A 23353-nucleotide genomic window follows, 5' to 3' on the forward strand; every position below is an offset into this window, starting at 1 on the left:
GGAATCGGACACGGCTGAACCTATCCCTAAGGAGTCTGATACATTTTTAATAGCTCCTAAGGATAAATTCCATTGGAGGAAGGGTCCTGCAGTAGATTCCAAGGTAGTGGCCGCAGCCACTAAGAAGGAGCTGGTGGAGGAGAGCTCCTCTGTTGTCCACCTAACAGGGAGTTGTGTGCTTTGGGGAGATTCAGGAAGCATGTATGCACCTCTTCTACATTTTTAGTGAGACTGCTGAATTGTCTGGCACACGTTACTCTCTTCCAAAGAGATTTGACAAAGGAGATCACTAGATCTCTCCCAGGGACCTTGTCTACAGATCAAAAGAAGGCTGCTGATTCACAGTTTGCTACCCTTGAGTCTCTTTTCAGTGCCTCTGTGCACCTTCTCTCTACTGTTACAGATACACCAAGAGCAGCCGCCGTTACAGTCATTTCCATCAGGAGGCATTCTTGGATGCAGCTTTGTGATTTTGTGGAACATTTCAAAATATCCTTCATCAATGTCCCTTATAATGGATCAACTTTATTTGGTCCTAAAGTCAAAGAAACTATCTACAGAAGTGAGAAGGGGCAAATCCCTTTCTGCTGTAGGGATCAGATTCTCCACTCCTCAATGGACCTTCTCCAGAAATCAGAAGGGAAGTAAGAGGATTTTGTTTCAGAAATCTCAGAGGTTTTTGTCAGACCTTTCTGGAAAAAGAAATCTCCAAGGCAGAGGGGGAAACTCTAATAATAGACATTACCCAAGAGGCAGAGGTGGTCCACAAAACCAAGGCTTCAGGGGTCCTTTTTTCAGAGAAGCATTTCCATCACTCCTGAATGTTTGCCCAACTGTTGAACTGTGGAAGCAGTTGGAGGATGCTTATATCTGCATCCAACAACCTGGATGCTCATCACTGAAGACAAATGGGTGTAGAGAATTTTAACCAGAGGCTATGTGGCACCTTTTGATATGCCTCCATCACCTCATTAAAGTCATGTTAGTTCCCCTGGTCAGATTCTACATGCGTGTTCTTCAGTGGACCCTGGCAGTTCAGTGGTCAATCAGAAAATAGCTTTTATCATTTGTAGTGAGTCTAACAAATATCTACCGGGAACACATCCAAAGTTGGATAGAGTTTTCACCTACTCTACAAGGACACCCATTTTATCTGGCATTTTTCTAAGCCAAAGTGGCCACTGATGCTTCCCAAGGTGGGGGGTGGGACATCATCTAGGAAGGACAGTCCAAGGCACATGGTCTCAGACAGAGGTCAGTGTTCACATCAGTATACTGGAGATGGGAGCACTCCTGCTAGCACTGCAGGCTTTTCATCTCTTCTTAGATGTGATTTCCATCCATACAGACAACATGGCAGTCATGTTTTACATCAACAAGTAGGGAGGAACCAGATATTATACTTTGATTCAAGAGACCTTGAGACTGTGGCAGTGGGCGATATCTTCTCAACACTTAATAAATGCAGTGCGTATCCTGGGGAAATCCAACATACTGACAAAGTTGAGCAGATCCATTCTGCTCCCTCACAAGTGATGCTTCACCTCATCAGTAATGGAGCAGATTTTCAGCCGTTGGGGCCCACCTTGTGCAATTTCTTTGCCTCTCCCCATGACACTAAATGCAGCAAGTTGTTTGCTCTTATTCCCTGTGAGCGGAAGTAACCACAGGATGTTCTAATGCATCCTTGGCCCCAGGTCTTCTTTACACCTTTCCCCCAGTGCCACAGATTCCAAAGTTCTTACCGTTAAAGAAGAAGATTAGAGTAATCCTCATAGCCTCTTATTGTCCCTGACAAGTCTGCCTTCCCTTCCTTTGGTCTCATCTAATTCACCCACCTTGGCTACTGTACTCATATTGAAATTTACTTTTTCACCCATTGGGGCTGCCTCACCTGAACTTTCAGTCTCTCAAGTTGACAGAATTGTTTCTTAATTTCCAGTGATGGGTCGACAGTCGAGGTTGCCATCCCTAGTTGTCCACATTTTGTCTTTTTCTCAGAAGCATTCAACTAGGAAGGTTTATAGAAGTAAATGAAAGAGGTTTCTGTTTGGGCAGTGGAGAAAAATATTGATCATTTTTCAGCTCCTGTTCCATCTGTCATAGACTTTCTTGCACATCTTTTTCAAGGTGGTGCCAGCTATTCCATTGCTATAGTTCAGTTAGCTGCAATTTCCTCATTCCCCATAGGGGAAAATCACATATCAGTAGCTTCCCTTAGACTATTCAAGGCCTTTCTTTGAGTTACTTCCAACTCTGGTCTCCTCTTAGAGATCCAGTTCCTCCATGGGATATTACCATTGTTTTGCAGACCCTGACTGGCCCTCCGTTTGACCCTGCTGCAAAAGTTGATCTAAATTGTTTTTATCCTAGAAGACTTTATTCCTGGTGGCTATCACTTTTGTCAAGAGAATTTCTGCGCTTCATGCCTTAGCCTCAAAATCTCTGTACTTAATTTTTCATAAGGACAGAGTATCTCTGAGAACCAATCCCTGTTTTCTCTCCAGGGTGGCTTTGAAATCTTCCATTAGTCAATCTATAAATCTTCCAATTTTTTTCCCAAATTTCTCAAACAAGGATAAATTTACTCTGCATTTGCTGGATATTCATCATTGCTTACATTTTTATCTAGACTAGACAAAGCCCTTTAGAAAATCTGACCAGTTATTTGTATTCTTCTCCGGTACTGAATTAGGATAACGTGTATCCAAAGTCACTCTTTTACAATTGTTGACTCACTGCGTTTCCCTTGTTTACCAGAAAAGGGACTTCCTCTCCCTTCCACCCCAAAACCTCATTCTACCAGTTCTGTGGCTTCATCTATAGCCTTTTTCTCCAGTATTCCAATTGATGACATATGTGCTACAGGTAAGTAGTCTAAGGTTAATACCTTCATCTCACATTACAAATCAGATATACAGTCCAGATCTAGGGCCTCCTTTGATTCAGCTGTGCTCCAGAATAACCATCCGTGAGGCCATCCAAGTATAAAAGTAGCTGGGGACTCTGCCCCATCTGTTATGGAGTTGATGGAAAAGACAACATCAGATACCAAGGTTATGTACTCACCACAGCGATAGATCTTTGTTGTCTGTTTCCATACTTTCCTCAACTTCCATTCTACCTTCCCCTTCCTTTATTGTGGCAGTATAGTTTGTCTGCAATATAATTTCATTCTGAGTTGGATCTGGCTGTAGCTTCTGAAGGCCCTGTCCTTTTCAAATCAGGGGCTGTCTTACATTGCTTACAACTATATTTTATCATTTACAATGCCTTTTTTGGGTGGGCAAACTTAATCTGAGGCAGCTCGCCCTATTTACAGGGATTATGTATAGGGGAAGGAGTGTGAGCACCACATCTGAAGCTTGGAAATGGCTGTAGCTGGATCCGAGACTCGTCTATTAAGGAAAGGACGGAAACATACAACACAGCTCTATCATTATGGTGTGTACATTACTTTTGTTTTTACCATTAGTGAATAGTAATTTTTAAGGGGTTGGATGTGATTAGTGATGGGGCAACTACAGCTGTAGAGCACATTAGGATTAGTTTGGTGAAGACTAGATCCAATATTTTTGATCCCCTAGCTGGGCCATCAGCTAGATGGTCTAAGAAGGTAACATTTGTGAAATCAAGGAGGCATTGTACATACTTATTTGTAGTAGAAAAGGTTTCCCAGTTAATGGGAGGATAGTTAAACTCCTGCAGGAAAATAGTGTTATGCTCAATAAGGAGGGTCCCCAGTTTGTATAGATTTGCTTTTTGGTTGTGGATGACATGGAGTGGGTATGCTAGTTAACTATGATATAGTATATACTTTTTTGACAGTAACTAGGATGTGGTAGAGCTCAAGGTCATTGTCCTGCCTTAGGAATCTAGTTGTGATTTGGCTTCTTAGTAATATGGCCACATGACAATGACACAGTCATTTTTGGCATTGGGTCTGAAAGGGTGGTAGGCACAGAAACCCAACACTACAGGGGTGCTATCACTGCACTGAAATCACATTTTGGTAACCATGTAGTTAAGATAAGACTGCATCTGTTATTTACAGTAGGTGCGAGGATAACAGCATTATGTTTGACTGGGCTTCCATTTTTTTAAAATCCTCATAAAATTATCAAAAACTTTTTTCTTCACTGTTTTTCCAGGGGCTCAAGAACTCTTCTGAATACACTGAGCAGATGAATTTCTTTATTTCCCAGCTAAATGTCAACTCCTTATCATTAATACCACCTAATGTTTTTCTTTGCAGAAGGGCTGTGAGCTCACTGGGTCTATCTGCCAGTAAACTGCATTCACTAAGTAAACCTCAAAATAAACTACATTTATTCATGTCAAAGAATGCAAACATTCCTCGTGAATCCAGCCTGCAGAAACTAGGAGATGAGGCAGAGCTACATTTTTGTAATTTTGTTTTTTTTTTCATGCTATTTAAACGGTAATTTTTAATAAGAAAACATAGATTATTATTATGAGTATTGCAGTAAATATCTTCCTTTGCAGCTACAGTAATGATAATTTTTTTAGGGATCGGTATTTATAAAAAAAGTACTACATTTGAAAAGGAAGACGACAGCTCTGTTAACTATTCATTTTCCCCCTACAGGAGTGTTTCATTACAATGAGTACCAGCTGGTATCAGAGTTTAATTAAAGTGCTTCTTAATCGCTTCCCACAGAGTTGCCGTCACTTTACCAATAATGACAATGGAATACAGTACCTGGTAAGTATGTAGTTGTAAAAGCAGTACAGTCTGTTACCACATTGTGAAAAACAGAAATGAAATCCTATCTGAGGAGAAGGCAGAGCCTGAAGATTAAATGAGTCAGGCATTATTGTACATTTATTGCATGTTAACCATCTGCATTATGCTTCATCATATCACATTGTAGCAGAGGAAATTGTCATTAGATGCATATAAATTATTCAAGTAGTTCAGAGCTCTGCTGGTGATAAATTTACTAGGTACTTTTCAGATTTCAGATAAGCATACTGTATTTAAACAAATTAACATTTTTTTAAGGCATGCATTAGTAGCATATTTTGATGTTTATGGACTCCTGTGAAAGGGGGCATGTTTTGATCATTTGGACTAGACCAGTGATCAAATGGAAATATGTGAAGTAAATGTTGCTATCCAAAAATTAAGTAATAGAACCCAGTTCAGTAATACATAGGCTCTGAATTCACCTCACTGCTAGTGTTGCAGTTGGCCAGTCAGAAGAGGAAGGCTGAGTGGCCTGCTCTCTTTTCCAGGGTCAGTCTTATAGGGAGAGGTAGTTTGGAAAGAGGCCTCTTACAGATGACATTATTCCCACAGAGTAGTCTGTGCACAGATATGTTAAGGGGTAACACACACACAGGAGCTTGTCTATATAACTTATAGATGTAGCGTTTTAGCAGTCTCCATTGAGAGTTAAGAGTGATTGCAGATATATATGTATCCTCTGCAAAATGCTCACTGTCATCTCTCCAGCGCTGTCTGTCTGTGACATTGTGCACTAAACTTTCTCTAAGAATGGTTTCATTTGTCTGAACTGGCAACAGTAGAATGAAAGTACAGTTGTGCAAGTAAATTTACCAGAACAGTAGATATTAGAATACTCGCTGCTCCACTAGCCTTAGCTGTATGGGGTTACATCCAGCCAAGAATATAACAGCTGGCCAGCTTCCAAATTTTCAGGGCACCTTCCATATGCCCAAACTGTCAGGCAGCTCAAGCTAAACTGACAAAAAGACAAGTCTGGATGCAAAGCCCTTCAGAGCTTTGGTGCCAGCAGAGAGATGAAGAGAGGCTGGGCCCTGAAAGGGCAATGCTAGGAACAACAAAAAGTAAATGTCCACACCCTGGTATAAAAAACAAACCAAAAAACAAGAGAGATGGAGGGAGGGAGTGGCTATTGCAGCAGTGATCATTTGAACATATGCTATTGTGGTCAGTTTACTTAACTGTACTATGTTCATCATTGGGTGGATTATTATAACTTAATACATTTTAGAGGTGGAAGGAAAAGAGTCTAGGTGTCTTGGAGAATGGTCCTAGCAAAGCCTGGCCTGAAACTAGAGAAGGAATCAAGTTTGTAGTGGTTTGTGTAGAGGACCAAGTAGCAGCTTCTAAATACGTCTAGAATCCAACCCTTTCCAAAAAAACACTATAGATTAAGCCAAGACCCTGCCTGGAATAGTTTTGTTATGGTGAGTATAACAAAAAGTAATTGCTTTAGACAACCATTTGGAAATAGTCTGTTTTAACACAGCTTGTCCCTTCTTACCTTCACAAGAAATGCACAATTGTTCTGGAGATCTGAAAGATTTATTTTCTGTCAAGATAGTATCTGAGTTTTTTCTGGATATCCAAGGTGTGGGGTATCCTTTCTTTCTCATTTTTAGGTTCAGGAAAGAAAACAGGCAGATGGATAGTTTGTTTTAAACTAAACTTGAGTTCTACTTTAAGCCAAACCCCACTAGCTAATAGAGTCGTTTCTCTGCAGGTCCTGTGGTTAGGTTCATTCTCTCCACCATAAGTGGTGAGCAACTTTCTTTAGATTACCACTAAGGGGTGCACTTACTACATGCTGTGATGTAACATCCGTACTACATAACTACTCCTACCGTTGTTTTTTTTTTTTCTTGCTGCTTGTGTCTAAACCACTAACTAGTTGTGGTTTGGCTTTATTGGCCTGAAATTGTCCATTAAAACGACTTCAAATGTAAAAGTCATGGGCAATCAGAATCGCTATATAGCTGAAACACCTGATGTTCATAAGCGTCATTTGCATATATCCCATGTGCCTCTGCTACAGGAGGTTTGGGAGGTCACTCATTGCAAGTTCTAGCTTGGCTGGAGTTTTCATTTAGTTTTTTCTGATTGGTTTTTCAGTGTGACCTTCTAACTCTTTGTTTTAATATCACAAAAACCTGTCATTTTAACAGGGGTGTGTATACTTTTTATATCCACCGTATATACCAACTCCACAGTTGCAAGGCTATGGAGAAAGTGCAATATTACCCATTCGCTGAAAGTTGTTTTCAGTGATTCACTGTTTGTGCTGCCTTTCTTTGAAGCCTAATCCTTCAACCAACATTCATGCTGCTTGTCCATCTGTCAGCCAGCAGGTGTTATCTAACTCAGTCCACCTTATTTGATTACAGGATGAATGAGAAAAATGGCTTTGTTTTCTTGGTATTCTCCTCATATGTCCATTCTTGTGACAAGGATAGGGTAGCTAAGCAAAGCGCTTCCTAAGAGGTGTTCCTCACTGTGACATTGATGAGATCCTTGTAGAGGCAGGGTCACTTGCTGGAATAGTGTTTGAATATTTTGGATCTACCAGATGAGATGCTGTTAAAGCTCTTCTGTTGCAGTAGTCAGATAACAGTGATCATTCATGATCTTTAACTATTAGACATCTACATCCCACCCATGCTGCCTTTTTGGGGGTTGGCGTGAATAATTCACAAATATTCCAGATTAATTCAACAGGTGTCATACTGGGAGAGATAGGACAGGTTTATTCTAAGTGATTAACATTAATGGCCTTTTTCTTCTTGCTCTTTGCTGTGTCCACTTATGTGCAATGCATATCTGATATCAATTCATAGTACCTTATCCTACAGAACAGCTGTAGTTTGTCATCATTTGTATTCTGTTTAGTCTGTTTGCATACTTAGAGCCTCTGGATCCACATAGAAAAGTGATGCCAGAGATTTGTACTCATTGTTTTTAGCTGGCCACCATTTAATAACTTACAGTTCAAGGCAACATCTCAATGAGCACACCATAGGAATTTTGGTCAGTGTATTAAATTGCCGTTCAACAAATGATAATTTGTTAAGCCAGTATCTTGATTTTACTGCTGGTTGTAAAATTAACAGAATCCATTTTCTCTGTAGTCATGGCAACCAAATTCCACAGTCTGGAGGCCTTGCCTCCCAATTTCTGAGATCATAGTTTCTCTGAAATACTGCTGTGGTGGTGCTGCGGTAGCGCTGTCGCCTGACAGTAAGACGTTGTCCCTTTCGATTCTCAGCTAGAGCGTCTTCTGTCTGGAGGCATACGTGAATGGGTGTACCTTCGTTGAAGGTTGTGCGTCAGGGCTGGCAACTCGGCATGTAAAAATCTACTGCCAGTCATTAGCGGACCAGAGTTCCGCTGTGGCGACCCCTAACCGGGAAAAGCCGAAAGACACAACAACAACAACAACAACATAGGTTCGCTGAAATTATTTATTTAACATTTGTTTGGCGACCGTGGTGGTGCAGCGGTTAGCATTGCCACCTCACAGCAAGAGGTTCTCCAGTCTGACTCTCGGCTGGGGTGCCTTATGTGCGGAGTCTGCATGTCCTCCCTATGGTCGCCTGGGTTTCCTCCGGGTGCTCCGGTTTCCTCCCACATCCCAAAGACATGCTATAGGTGGATTGGACACTCTTAATTAGCCCTAGGTGTGAGTGTGTCCATGTGTGTGCCTTCTGTGGAAGGTTGGGCACCAGGCTGGCAACTCAACACCGTAAAACTCCACTGCCAATCGTTCTGTGGGGTGTTGTTCCGCTGTGGCGATCCCTAACCAGGATAAGCTGAAAGGAGATGATGATGATTTATTTAACATTTCTTTACCAGGAAAGTCCGATTGGGTGAGAGCTCATTTTCAGCTGAGGCCTGGTGAAAAAAGCTTGAGAGACAATCAGCATAAATTACATTGGTTACATGTGTTTTACACATTAGGGTAAAAAAATTTGAATATACCATAAAATTCACATTGATGGAAAGCACAGACCTTTATACATACACTAGTCCAAAGCCAACTTGCTCAGTAGGTACAGACTTAGGATTTATATGAGGATAGTTTTTCCGAGAGACAAATAGACGGGTCTATATTATATCATCGAATGCTTAAAAAAGCGTACGCTGATTGATCGACCTAATTTAAGCAAAAGCTTACAATCTCGAACTGTCAGATCGGTGATTTTTTTTCCCAGGGAAAAAAATCGCTGATCCAAAACACATGCACACAACACAAGCACACCAAACAAACAGAAATCCACACACATACACCTAAAATCTGATACCTAACCCCACACTAAACTATGCACACACCACTAACTACCCACTTATCTTAACCCAAACCCTAACCCTAAGGTCTGTCACTATCGCACACTCACCTCACCCGCTCCCTAACCCTAACTCACTTAAATCTGCCCTAACCCTCATGTCCACTCAATCGCACACACACCTAACCCGAGCCCTAACCCTAACTCACCTAAATCACCCTAACACTCACATCCACACAATCGCACACTTACCTGAATCCGACCGGTAACTTTCCACCATAACACTGAAAATACCGAAGCAACAGAAACGGACAACCAAATTCTTTCCCTAGGAAAAAAATTTGAATTTCTGCTGCTTCGATATTTTGCAGTTTTGCGAAAATAAGTTTGATCAATCAGCGTTCGCTTTTTTAAGCATCTGAGGATATAATATAGACCCAAGTAGACTATACAGATTATATGATTTGGCTAGAAATGTGCTACAGGATATTTAAATGAGTAATAATATATACTGTAGGTCATGTGGAGTATGGAAGAGAGATGAGAGGAGAGGAATTGGATATGAGAGGAAAAGGGTAATAGAAGAATAGGTAAATAGAGAGTAATGTGTGGGGTATGTATGGGAAGAAGCAAGAGGAGATCCATGGGTTAGAGAAAGTATGGTGTTGGGAAAGATGATGAAAACAGAGGAAATGAGATGTTGGGTTAGTTGAGTAGAAATAGAAAGATAAGTTAGGGCTGTGTGAAAAGGGAACAAAAGTAAGGTGAAGGTATGCTAAGTAGGGTGAGGGGAAAATAGAGAACGATATGGGTTTTTGGTAGGAGGGGGATATGGACTGAAGAGATTTATGTTTAGTTAGTGGTGGTGGGGGGAGAATGTAGTAGTAAAAGAGAAAATATATAATTACATATGATGGGCATTAGGTGGAAGGAATGTAGGTTTTGACATTAATAGACCAGAAGAAAGAGGTTTAGCCAGGGCCAGATCATGGGCATAGCCAGTTTTTATTCAGGTGAGTTGTAAGTAGTTTTTTTGAAGTGGATCAGGTTAGCAGCAGTTATGACAGGCTTGAGGGATAGTGTTCCAAATTTCAGAGACATAGTTGGATTAGAGACAGTCCCCAACACGATTGTTGGATTTGGAGATTTGTAGTAGCAATTTATTTGAGGAACAGAGAACACGAGTGCTTGTGTGGGGAAGGAGTAGATTATGGAGAGCAGGGGAATAAAAATACATTTTACAGTGACTTCTGTAATCTAAAGTCAGTGTCGTTTTTCTGCAGGTCCCGTGGTTGGGTTCATTCTCTCCACCATAAGTGGTGAGCAACTTTCTTTAGAAGATTACCACTAAGGGGTGCACTTACTACATGCTGTGATGCAACATCCGTACTACATAACTACTCCTACCTTTGTCTTTTTTTTTTTTTTTTTTTGCTGCTTGTGTCTAAACCACTAACTTGTAAAATGCTGCATTCTAAGTTTGCCTCAGTGGACTGACTTTTTAGATGTCTGCATCATGATCATGACCAGTTTGTCTTCAGTTCACACCTTCACCATGCCTTTTTTTTCCACCATGTATTTTTGAGATGGACTTCTTTTGGTAATGTTGCACTTAACTTTGTCCTTGGGCTTTCCTCTGACATCTTCCATTCTGATGTTGTTACTACATGAGGTTTAACCCAGTAGTAAGACGTACCAAGGAGAGTGCTAGATTAAACAGATGTTATCAGTTTTCACTTGTTAGATTTTACAAATGTTTCCCACCTCAGAAATATTGCAGGTGAAAATGACGCTTAGTACTGTGCTCTATTGTACAAAGACTTGGGGTCTTGAGCCTTACCAAAGACTACATGTTGTCTATAAGAGCATCATGAGTGCACAGAGACATTCACTTGCAGCAGTTGGGCATAGACAGATATTATACAGTGTCTGTCATATGACAGGAGGGAGTGTTGATAAACAACATCAAAAAAATGTAATCTCCAATGGAATGATAACTGCTCTTCCCAACTCTTGCTTCTCACTTCTGGAGTCTTCTAAAGCCAGTGCTGAGGAGAAATGAATGGACCAATTGGGGACATGGCCTGTGAATTACAAAGTAGAGAGCCAAAAAAAGAAGGAAATTAGAAAAAAAAAGTAATAAAGTAGTTATAAAAATTTACAGGATGATAAAGTTGTGGTAGTGCGCCATTGCAACATGTATGGAATATTCTTGATTTTAATTGTAACAGATGTTTTCACAGTGTCTGTTGATCAAAAAGATGCGAGTGTGGGCAGCTCCTCCATCCAGCTTTTGTTGATGGAAATCCATGTGAGTTGAGCAAGTATATAGTTGTACAATATATGCCAGCAATACATACGTCATGAGTGCTTGCTAGAGGCTGTAGGTGAACTAGTGGGCTTGGAGGTCAAGCACGCGTCCATATTTGATGAGTAACATCACTGTATATTTCAACCACAGTTCTTTAAACTGAACGTGAGGTCTTCCAAACAAAATGCCAAACTGTGATTGATGGAAAGGGTGAACCCGGCCATTAAACTCATCAAGGAGAGTCTTATCGTGACTCAGCTGTTGCAGTAAGAATATTAGATGCTTATTGTACTGATCACTGCTGCAGTAGCCTTGTAACAGCCATCTGTCTTCCAAAACTTAAAAGGCACCTTCCGCATATGCAGGCCATTAGTCAGCTCAAGCTAAGCTGAAGAAAAAGAGGGGTTTAGATGTCAAGCCCTTCAGAGCTTTCTGGCCAAAAAAGAGTGCTCCTCTTGCAGGCTTTGGATAATGTTTTCCATTCCTGGGAAATAAGTTTCCTTTTAGGGGAAAATATCTTCCTTTTTTAATTTTTGATTAATTAAAAGTAAACTTTTTCTGTAAAATTTATTATTTTGTGTTGGGAAAAGTATTTTTATAGACTGCCGCTTGACTTTTTATCAACTTTTAAACAGGATCATAACTTTTGGCTTTTGTGAAAAAAATAGTTGTTAAAACTAATTTAAAACTACATTTTCCTTGGTAAAAGTTGTGTTATTTTACTTTTGGAGTAAGGTAAGTATTAAAAGTGTTTTCACTGTTTTTGGTGGGGAAAAGTGACCTTTTTTGACCCCACCTTGTTGTACATATTAGTACTGCAACTTCCCCAGAAAGTGAGGATCTTTTTCGGCTTTACCTTGGAACAACCTGCATTTCCTTGGTTGGTCCTTTTTCCAGCCACAAAAAGAATATTAATAAACAGCCTTTGCCACCACAGTACGCTACAAACTGTTTCACCGTCAGATGGATGACTCTCTCTGCTGTAGTCCATACAGCTACCATGGACCAGGGTAGACACATCCTGTGTGGCTGCTGGAGTGTCCATGTTGGTCCCGGGAGAAGGAATAGGGAATACCTTTGTATCTAGCCAGGCTGGATTGACTTGTCACTTGGGAGGTTTTGCCTGGCAAAAGTGGGCCTACATCGTCAGAAATTATTGTCAAAAAGAATAAAAAACAGACGAGTGTTCTTTTCTAAGTTACATTGTACAGGAGTGGTTTATTGGGTTTAGCTCATTGTTTAGTACAGGCTCATGGCCCTTTCAGTGCTACTGTTTTTGATAAGAGAAAAAGAGATTCTTCATTTTTCTGAAGAGGTTCAAAATTATTTTGAACCACAGAATGATTGTGAAGGGGAAAACTTCCATTTTCTTTCCTCTCTTCAGGTTTCTGTTTCAGATTGTGGGGAGTGTGGCTTTTGCCAGTCCCTTTGAAAGATTCTGTTTTTCTGAAACTATTTCCAGAATGAATCGATTGCCTCAATTGGAACAGAATGACATTCCACTGTCTCTGAAGAAAGATGATTTGCTGCAACTGGAATTTCCTAAAACTATAGCAGTTCTTTTCTTTCAGCATTAGAGAATGTATTTGTTAGAGCGCATAACTTGCCTGACAGCTTGCCTGCTGCCTCTCAAGAAAGCACATACATTGTGTAAAGTTTTTTTCAGTTTTATACATTTTTTTTGTATTCTAACCACAGATCAGACATAGTAGTGGTTTCTCTGGCAAACCCAGCTGCTGCATTATGTCTGGTTAATGCCAAACCCTCCCACTTTTGTTGGAAGCCTTTACTAGATCTTGGGGAAAAGTGTGTTCTTTTACAACACTTAATTTTAGGATTCTCAGTTGTCAAGCTTGTTTGTTGAAGTTCATGTTTGCCACTTTTGAGAACATGAGGAGCATTATGACATCTTTTCCCCTTGTCTCATAAAAAAACTGCATTTCATAATCTTGTAGTTTCTGTGTCTCAAGTGGCTATCCAATCTTTGAAATTTGCTATGATTCAGCTGATGCCACATGCAGGGTTGCTGCCAATGGAACTGTTATAAGGTTTACTTGGCTACATACTTAGAAACCTTCCTGAAGATGGCTCTTCCTTCCGAGGCATTCCCCCTCATCCACCAGCTTAAATTCCTCTTTTCCCTCTCCTATCACTCAACATCTGCTGACTCAGAACAATAGAAGCTGGCCTTCGCAGCTGGAAGAAGGGATATGAAGTTGTCAGTCTTCATTTTATCCTTGACCAGTGGGTTCGGTTCCTAGCATCTGAACCATCTCAGCTGTTTCCACAGCTCGCACAGGCCAAATTTCTCAAGCTTCAACCCTACCCATAGTGCATCTCTCCTAGTTAACTCCGATCTCATTTGACACTTTCCTGGACATACATGTTCACCTTCACTCTTAAGCTAAGTCAATTTGTTTACTGTTCTTTACTTATTTTTCCACTAAGTCTAGTCTAGCTTACTTCTTCTGTTTTGTCACCTACCCATTTACTTGTGTAAATCCTTATTACCATTGTTGGTATTTTCTCTCCCTTTCTGTACACGTTGTGTACTTCTTTTCTACCATTCTTGGTAGATTTCTTCCCCTTCTGTACACTTCAGTGTACTCTTCCCCTCTTTCTCTATAGCCTTAAAAAAATTTTTATCTTGCTTTTAGTTCACCTTTGAATCTTTACGAGTGGCTGTAATTGCTCCAGCCTTTTGTAGTGATTGTTTGTGGTGAGAGTTCTTTTTGTATTATTAGGGCTGACAAACCTAAGGGCCCCTTTGGCTTTAAGAAATGTCAACAGTGTGACCACAAAATTCCTTCTTCAGACACACACGCTTTATGTGTCTACTGTTTGGGACCGCATCTCTTGCAGGAAGATTGCAGTATTTGTCATGGTTTCAGTCACTGAGCCTTAGTAGAGAGAAAAAATAAGCTGATATTACAAGGTTTAATTTCTTCTGCCTTCAGTGAGGTGATATCTGCTGAAAAAAGTAAGAGCAATATTTTGTCTCCTTCTTCCCTCTGGGAAGGCCAAGAAGAGAAGCATGTCTAAGCCATCTTCTCCAGTGGTGACTAAGAAAGTGAAATCCTCGGTGACAAAAGGTTCCTTGGCTCCAACGAATATTGATACTGTGGTGTCTGCATCGACACCCTCCATTGCATCTAAACCTTCAATGCCGAGAGTTTCGACGCAGATTCAAACTGATGGCTCAGTTCCACAAATCCAAGCTCTGAGCACTGTTTTGGTGTCAGCTGATTCGGCACCACGTATTTTTACTTGGCAAACACTTAGATGTCAGTATTCCCCATCTATTGATCCCTTTGCTGGGGAATTAACGGAGGTCTTTTTACATAGACCCAAGTCTCCTTCTGTGTCTTCTATCCATTCCCCTAAAAGCCTGACAGAGACTGGTGGAGAAAATTTTATGGGTGAGAGGAATTTCAGGTGCTCCCTTGGCCATGACCCCTTTGGTTTTCAAACATACTTTCACCTAGTTGACCACTCCTCCTTTGAGGCCTTGAAGATTTCAGCTTCGAGATATCTGGCATCAGCTGTATCGGTTCCAACAGTTGCTGTTATCTCGGCACCAATTCAAGTTCTGAGTTCTTCTGCTCTGTCAGATCCAGAAACTTTCCGTGGCCATAGCTGCCTTGTCAGTCCCGGGGGGTAGGAGTTGATGCCTCTTTTTTGGAGCCATCCCTGCACTTTGGGGCTTTGGCTAGGGTTAGCTTGGCATCGGCTTCTGTCTCAGGGGCTGTCTCGATGGACCAGTGACCATGGTTCTGAGGCAGTCTATATAAGTTTCAGGCTAAATTCTCTCTTCAGCTGGGTCATCCTTCAAGGACATGGAGAGGGCCTTGGCTACCTCCACCACTCAGTTGACCTTTCTTCCTCAAAGCATGTCCCTTCCTCCAGTCCAGTTCTCCTGCCAGCTTCTCCACTGGGACAATGAGAGCTAAAACTTCAGGACACTCAGATTCAGATTCTGTCTTTTTCAGATACCTCTCCAGAACGTCCCCTGAGGAGGTCCCTCTGAAGAAGATGGTCAAGAGGAAGGACTTAGATTCCCTGCAGGGATCCATCATGTAAGATACTAATTTTGATGATGAGGAAGGGTCCCCCAAATCACCCCTTATGATGTCTCCTTTGTTGAAATTTTGAAACAGAGAGGTGATTGGAAGACCCAAAACCCTACCCCTGAAGAATCATTATACCTGCAGACTTTTCACACTCGCTTGTCTACCTCTTGGGTGACTCCACTCACTGATTAACTTAGCCAGTTGATTGCTCAGTGGGCGTGGAAGGCACCCAACTCCATTGAGCTTATCTCCAGGAGACCAGACAAAATTTTATCCCCTCCTGAAGATCAACAATTTTGGGCAAAGGGTCTAACAGTAGATGCAGTGGTCATAGCAGTGGCCATGAAAAAGGAACTAGCTGAGGAAAGTTCCTCTATCCATCCACCCAACAGGGAGTCCCAGATGATGGATAGGTTTGGCAAGTGGATTTATGCTTCATCGACCTTTGCATTGCAGTCTTTGAATTCTTTTGCATATTTCACCAGTCTTCAAAGGGATCTGATCAAGGAGCTCTCTGACATTCTGGCAAGAGCTGTCTCTGATGAGGTACAAGACAAAGTTGCCTCTCAGCTATTTACCATGGATTCTGTGTCTAATTCGTCCCTGAGGCTCATTGCACATGCAGCCAAAGGGGCTACCATAGCAGCAGGTTCAAGCGTAGCTATATGTCGACACACTTGGATGTGACTTTGTGACTTTGCGGAGCCATTTAAGTCTTCATTTGTTAATGCACCCTTTGACGAATCATCCTTATTTGGCCCAAAGGTTAGAGAAACATTATTCAGGTGTGAGAAAGATGGAAAGGCCATTTCTACCATGGGCATACATTTTTCCACTTCTCAAAGGCCTTTTTCCAGGAATCAGAGAGTGATGGAAAAATGTGGTTCAAAAAATCCAGAGGACCTTTTTAAGACACACATGATGAAAGTTCCCCCTGGGGCAGAGAGGGGAACGTTAATGGAAGATGCCACCAATGTGGCAGAGGTGGCCAGCAAAACCAGGGTTTCAGAGATTCCTTTTCTGGGAATCCCTATCAGCGTTCCTGAACGGAGGCCTTGATTACCTTCCTCTGGAGGAAGTCAGGGGATGCTTATTCCTGCACCTAAACACCTGGCTAGAGATCACATCAGATACGTGGGTGCAGAGGATTATATCCTGAGGCTATGTTATACCCTTTATCTTCTCCCTCCCTTTACCAGAAGAAACCCTGATGTTCCACCCAGTCAGAGGGAACCAGCATTCCTAGAGATCCAAAGACTGCTAAAAAAAGAGAGTCATCCAAGAAGTCCCACCAGACCAGTTAGTGTCTGGAACTTACTCAAGATGCTTTGTAGTGCCAAAAAAGGCAGGGGACTGGAAACCAATTTTGGATCTCAGCTTATTGAGCAAATCCATTTGACAAGCAAAATTCAGGATGGTCATTGTACAGTCCAGTCTCTCCTTTCTGGAGAAGGATGACTGGATGTGCTCAGCTGACCTTCAGGATGCGTATTACTACATAAAAATGGACAAATGCTACAGGGGGGTTCCTCTGCTTCAGGCTGGGAGCCAGTCACTATCAGTTCAGAGTTTTTCCCTTTGGTCTCACCACAGCCCCCAAGGTGTTCACCAAATGCATGGCAGTAGTAGCAGCTCACTTGAGACTGCAAGAATTCCGATTGTTTCCATATTTGGACAACAGGCTCATTGCTGGTCCAACCAGGCGTCTGTTGGTTATAGCAAGAAGGAATTACAATGAATTACAAAAAATCTCAAATGACTCCAACTCAAACCTTAGAGTTCATAGGAGCAAAACTAAATACAAGAATGTTCATAGCCTCCCTTCCACCAGTGAAATTACAAAAAATCAGGGAACAAGTGTGAAAGATTCAGCACAAAAAGAAAGTACCAGTTTGTTTAGTTTTACAACATCTGGGTTCTATGGTGGCGACAATAACTCTAGTTCTCTTGGCAAGGTTTCATATGCAAATTCTTCAATGGTTACTTGCAACTCAGTGGTCTATACTCCACTAGCCTATGTCGGATCAGATTTTATTTACCAGTCTTTGCAGAAAAGATCTAGCTTGGTGGATGCACTTTGAGGACATTCTTCTAGGTCACCCCTTTGTCCCACAACAGCCCAAGGCCATTGTAACCACAGATGCCTCCCAGATGGAGTGGGAGGCATTATCTGGACAGGACTCTCCAGGGTACTTGGTCTTCCATTGAGGCCAGTTTGCATATCAGTGTCCTAGAAAGGAGAGCAGTACTTTTGGCATTGCAAGCCTTTTAAACTGTTCTCCCTGTAGGGATTATTGCTATCCAAACAGACAAATATGTCTGTAGTTTAGTACATCAACAAACAAAGCGGAACCACCTCTCTTACCCTTTATGTCGAGAAGCACTCCGTGTGTGGCAGTGGGCGATTTCTTTCAACTGATTTCTGATAGCAACGCATATTCCTGGGATATCCATTGTGATAGCAGACAAACTGAGCAGGTCTATTGTTCTACCTCACGAGTCATCCCTCAATCCAAGAATGGCGGAAATGATTTTCCATTAGTGGGGCCAGCCTTGCTGCAACCTCTTCACCTCGCCCCTGAACAACAAGTGCAGCAACTACTTTGCCCTAATCCCCCCACCAAGGGAGTCACCCAGGGAAGCTGTTTTACACACTTGGCCCCCTGGACTTCTCTATGCATTTCCCCTTCCCTTAATTCTAAAATTCCTTTTGAAAACCCTAAGGTTGAAGAACAGAGTAATCCTCCTTGCCTCTTATTGGCCAAAACAAAATTGGTTCCCCTTTCTCTGGCCTTAAAAGCACCTTGGACTCTTTATCCAACTCCAGACCTCCTCTCTCATCCATTGAACTTGATTCACCCAAACCTTCAGAACCTCAGGCTGAGAGCATGGCTCCTCCAGTTCCATTAATTGCAGGCAAGTTAACCTTCCTTTTCCAGTATGCAGAATTTTACTAGCTTCTCATAACTCTGCGTGGGTGAATGGAAGAGATTTACATTTTGGTCTCGCTTTTTGATGCAGGAACCTCATCTTCTACTGTTAAAATGTAACTGGCATTGGTTTTGAACTTTCATAATGGTTTTGCGGACAATTCTCTAGTTTTTCATAAGTTATGCAAAACATTTTTGAAAGGAACTCTTTCATTAAAACCCCATTTTAAGGATTCTGTTATCCCTGGGATCTCACTCTAGTATTACTTTCCATTGTTCAACCTCCCTTTGACCCTTCTGCCAAGTATGACCTTAAATACTTATCGTAGAAAACCTTTTTCCTTGTAGCAATAACTTCTGCCAGGAGGATTTCAGAATTACAAGCTTTATCTTGCAAGCCTCCATATTTGATTTTTAATAAAGACAGAGTTGCCTTAAGGATGAATCCATCCTTTCTTCGTAAGGTAGTATCATGCACTAATATTAATCAGACTATTAATCTTCCAGTATTTCCCAATTTTTCTAATAAAGGAGAATACACCCTTCATTTGTTGGATGTTCACAGTCAGTTACGTTTTTACCTGCACAGAACATGATTTTCAAAAATCAGACCAATTGTTTGTATCCTTTTCAAGTATCAAAATTGGCAAGCCAGTCAGCAAAGTAACCTTGGGCAGATGGCTAAAAGACTGTATAGCCTTTATTTTTGACAAAAAGAATATTGATTTGCCTGGAAGGGTAAAGGTTAACGCTACAAGATCTGTGGCTACAGCAGCAGTTTTTCAGTCTTGAGTTTCTATGGATGACATTTGCACAGCAGCTACTTGGGCTTCCCCTCATACCTTTATTACTCTCTACAAATTGGACCTGGTCTCCAGGGGAAGAGCATCCCTTGGTCCAGTGGTGCTCAGGAATGTCCTTCCTTAAGTCTGCCCAAGATCTAAGGTAGCTGGGGACTCTGTCCCATTGGTCAAGGATAAAATGAAGATTGACAACTTTAGATAAAGAAGTTATGGATTCACCATAATGTTCCATCTGAGTTGTCCATCTCATTTATCCTTGATTTCCCTCCCCTCCTTCCACCAGCCTTGCTTAAGTCTTTTGGTGGAATGGATAGGGCACATACCTCCATGTTTTGGCTACTTTTATATAGCAGATATGGTTTAATCAGGCCTCCTGTCTTTACATCTGTTTAGCTGTAATCTGCAAACTTGATCTGAGGTAACTGAGAGAGATACATTATGGGTAGGATCGAAGCTTGAGAGTTGTTGGCCTGTGCGAGCTGGGGAAATGGTGAGATGGTTCAAACCCATTGGTCGAGGATAAATGAAGATGCACAACTCAAATGGAACATTATGGTGAGTACATAACTCCTTTTTTTTATTCAAGAATGTTTCTGATGCCAAAAAAGGTTCATGAAGAGGAGACCAGTTCTGGAACTTTCATTTCTAAACCGGTTTGGTAAAGTTCAAAATTTTACCTCTTCACAACTTGTTACCTCTTATACCCCATTTGAATTTTCTAGTGACCTTTGATTTAAAAGATGCTTATCATCACATTTCTGTAACTCCAGATTTCAGGCATTTCTTAAGATTTTCCATGTCTGGATCTCACTTTCAAATGCCCTTCCAAGATCATTGTTGCAATATTATAAACTGATCAATATACTGCTAAGGATAGTTTTACTTAAGGCCAGCATACCAAAGCCTGGCCATCTCCTCATGATGTATGTCCTGCATATAACTTAAGCCTGAAGGTGGGAGGTACATAAGGGATGAACAAGTGCAAATTACCTCAGAGGTTCATAGTCACCAGCCCAAAAGCAGAACTTTGCTTTATCTTTGGTCTGTAAGATGTACAACCAGTACAACTACCTAGCCATTGGGCAGGTAAGTACTCCATTTGGAACCCTTTTCTTTTCTTACAGCTTTTCTTAATTTTTGCACCTGTCATTAGAGTGAGAGAAGTCTGAATGTGGGCGGCAAATTCCACACAAAGATCATCACAAAAAGTGTTTGTTTCTGTGCTGAGCATAACTATAAAGAGTGTGTGATTTGTCAGTACTTCATCCCTTAGACCCTTAGCAGCCATCTGTCTTCCTTGAAAATATATCTAGAAAAACAAAGGCTCAAGGAACACATGCGCAGCACGATGTCATCTTAGCCTTCACACCAAGATGACCAGAAGCATAGTGTCATCTTAGCCTTCCACCTAGACGTCCAGAAGCATAGTGTCATCTTAAACTTTCCACTAAGGCATCCAGCTATTATTGAAGAAAAAGCCTAAGAAGTCAAAACTCAAGGCTTCAGCAGTCCAGCCTGACCTGGACATCTTCGCTGGGTCCATTGAAGAGTCCTCAGGCCATCCAGTCCTTATAGCTGCCCCAGCTGTTGCAACCAAATTGGAGGCCAGTATGGGGCAGGGATTTGCACATCTGATGTTATAGAAAGGGGGAACCCAGGCTAGTTATCTCTGATAGGCCACAGGGGATTCCTCAAATTTTAGTTAGAGAGGACTGTCATAGAAGTCTGTCAGGGCTCTGGTATTCCACATTATATCCAGGCAGATGTCCCTATGAAGAAAAAGCAGATGATCAGGCATGCTCCGTGAAAGATTCACAGAAGGAATGGCAGGACTTTACTCAGGAACTGTTTAAATCCCTTATGTCTGTGAAGCCCCCTCAGTATAATTCAGTTTGTTCCTCCTGCTATTCCACCTTATTCTACCCCTTAAAATTCAGAGGGAGTCTTCCTGTGATAAGGAAGATCGGGATTCAGATGATGATTCTTTTGTTTATTCTTTACAGGTCCACTGTCCCTTGGCTGTGGTTTCTGATGAAGAATATGACCTTCTTCCTGACTCTCCTGTAGAGGAACTGTCTTTTGGAGATGCTGTAGTGATGATAATGCAGCATTTTAGATGAGAAAGCACCAAGATCAATGATGCACAGCAGATATGTTATGCTATTTTGGATGTGGATGTTCTTAGCTTTCTCCTATTCCTCTTGTCCTGGAAGCCCTTCTGGGCACCTGAATTCCACCTTTTGCTCCTAAGAAACCAGATAAAGTTTATAAGGTTTCTAAATATCTAAAGTTTCTTTATAAGAATCCCTCTTCTGATCCTGCTGTAATTTCACTTTCTGTTGAGAAACCTACTAAACTATTGCCATCCTCCAATGTGTTGCCTACAGATAAAGATAGCAGTGCCATGGACATGTATGGAAAAACGTTTTATGCTTCTGCTCCCTTAGCCTTTAGGGCTGTTAATTATCTGACCCATATGACAGTGTCTTCTGTTTGTTCTCTCTAATATGGGAGAAGTTATTAATTCCATGCCAGAGTCGGACTAAAAGTCCCCTGGTTTAACTCTTCTTAATTCTGCCTCTCAGGTGGCCTGGCACCCTGTCAAATGCAGTGGTAATGATGCTAATGCAGCTTCCAGAGTGAATGCACCAGTGTCTGTCGCTTGTAGATATTCCTGGTTAAGACTTCAGTCCTTATCTGAGGATGTCAAGGACAAATTGTTAGATTCTCCACTGGAGAAACGTCTTTTTGGATCTGCGGCTGCAGATCTCTTCAAGACCTTACAGGAAAAGGGGAGGGTTATACAAGACCTGAAACACATTTTCCTGCGCCTGTGCCGAAATTCCAGAGGCAGTATCCTTTTAAAGCTGGAACATTTGTTAAAAGAGAACAAAAGCAACCCCAAAGGGCAAAAGGACTAACAAGCAGAAATTCACATTCCGTTGCTGCCTGATTTTTATCTCCTTCTGGTTTGATTTCCATTCACGATTGATGCTGATATTGCTTCTGCTAAACTAAGCAGGGAAGTCATGTTAGACTTATTTTTATCTATTTCTGGTTTGATTTCCATTCACGATTGACGCTGATACTGCTTCTGCTAAACTAAGCAGAGAAGTCATCTTAGACTTATTCTCCTCTTGCTTCAAAACTCTCACTACATTTGGGTCTTATGAGGTCAGCAAATATGTATGCAGTCCCAAAATTGCAGATCTATACATGTAATCAATTATGAGGAGGCCCAAATCTCTTTCAGAATGGGGAATATGTAATCTTGGTATGCACTGATTTTATAAGTCATTTGATGCGCACGAAGCATCCTTGTTGTTTTCCTTTCTAATCTGTCCAACACCTTTTGGGGTTGGTCAGTCAGTCAATCCAAAACTGTAAATTAGGACAGAAAAAGCAAATTAATTTATAGCTTGGAAATTGTTCCTGCATGTCAATGCTGTTTTCAGTATTAATTTAAGTCTTCTAAAATATTCCTTACTAAGTTTTATTCACATCTGTTCACATTTTATTGTTGATCCTTCATTAGTTCCCAAATATTTATACACTCCCGCTTGCTCAAGTTCTTTTATATTCCATTCCTGCCTCAAACTTGTGTTTTCTTGGTGCTGCAGCTTTAAAGATTGCTTTTGCACATTTATCAAGACCAAATGACATTCTTATATCATCTGAAAAAGTTTTGACCACTTGCAGTTGTACTTTCAGTTCCTCATCTGATGAACTATACAGTTTTAAATCATCTCCAAAAAGAAAATGAGAAGTCTTTACACTTTGTTGTTTGCTGGGAGCCAAATTATAGCCATGACCTAATCCGTTAAGTACACAACTTAACTGATTAAGGGCAAGACAAAAGAGCAGCAGTGACAGATAGTCACCCTGGAATATCCCCCTTTGAATTTTTATCCTTGGAGTAATAATTTGTCCTTTATCATGGCTTTACTGCAAATTGATTTGCCACGTTTAATGGTCGTTGTAATGTAATCGATCAGTGTAGAGTGTATGTTGTACATTTTTAAATACTCTTATCCATGAATGAAAGATACTGTCAAATGCTTTTGTATAGTCTATCCATGCCATACTTAGGTTCTTCCCCTTTTTACAGTTCTCCATTAAGACTTTATTTAGCAACAGATTATCATTTTTTTTTTCTCCATATGACATTCTTTTATTACCCTTTTGAGC

The 23353-nt window shown here is 41.1% G+C and overlaps 1 protein-coding gene across 2 annotated transcripts in view; it reads left to right on the forward strand.

Annotated features, from left to right (window-relative positions):
* SZT2 (SZT2 subunit of KICSTOR complex) overlaps window positions 1-23353 on the forward strand; it is a 3556133-nt gene that overhangs the window by 3423837 nt on the left and 108943 nt on the right. For both annotated transcript variants that reach the window (XM_044085412.1, XM_044085413.1), the window contains one exon: window positions 4610-4726. In XM_044085412.1, the coding sequence (XP_043941347.1) occupies window positions 4610-4726 (117 nt within the window). The remainder of the gene's footprint in view (window positions 1-4609; window positions 4727-23353) is intronic.

The sequence above is a fragment of the Protopterus annectens genome, chromosome 10.part0, assembly GCF_019279795.1.
Source record: "Protopterus annectens isolate FY-2018-M chromosome 10.part0, PAN1.0, whole genome shotgun sequence".
In the NCBI taxonomy this organism is placed as follows: Eukaryota; Metazoa; Chordata; order Ceratodontiformes; family Protopteridae; genus Protopterus; species Protopterus annectens.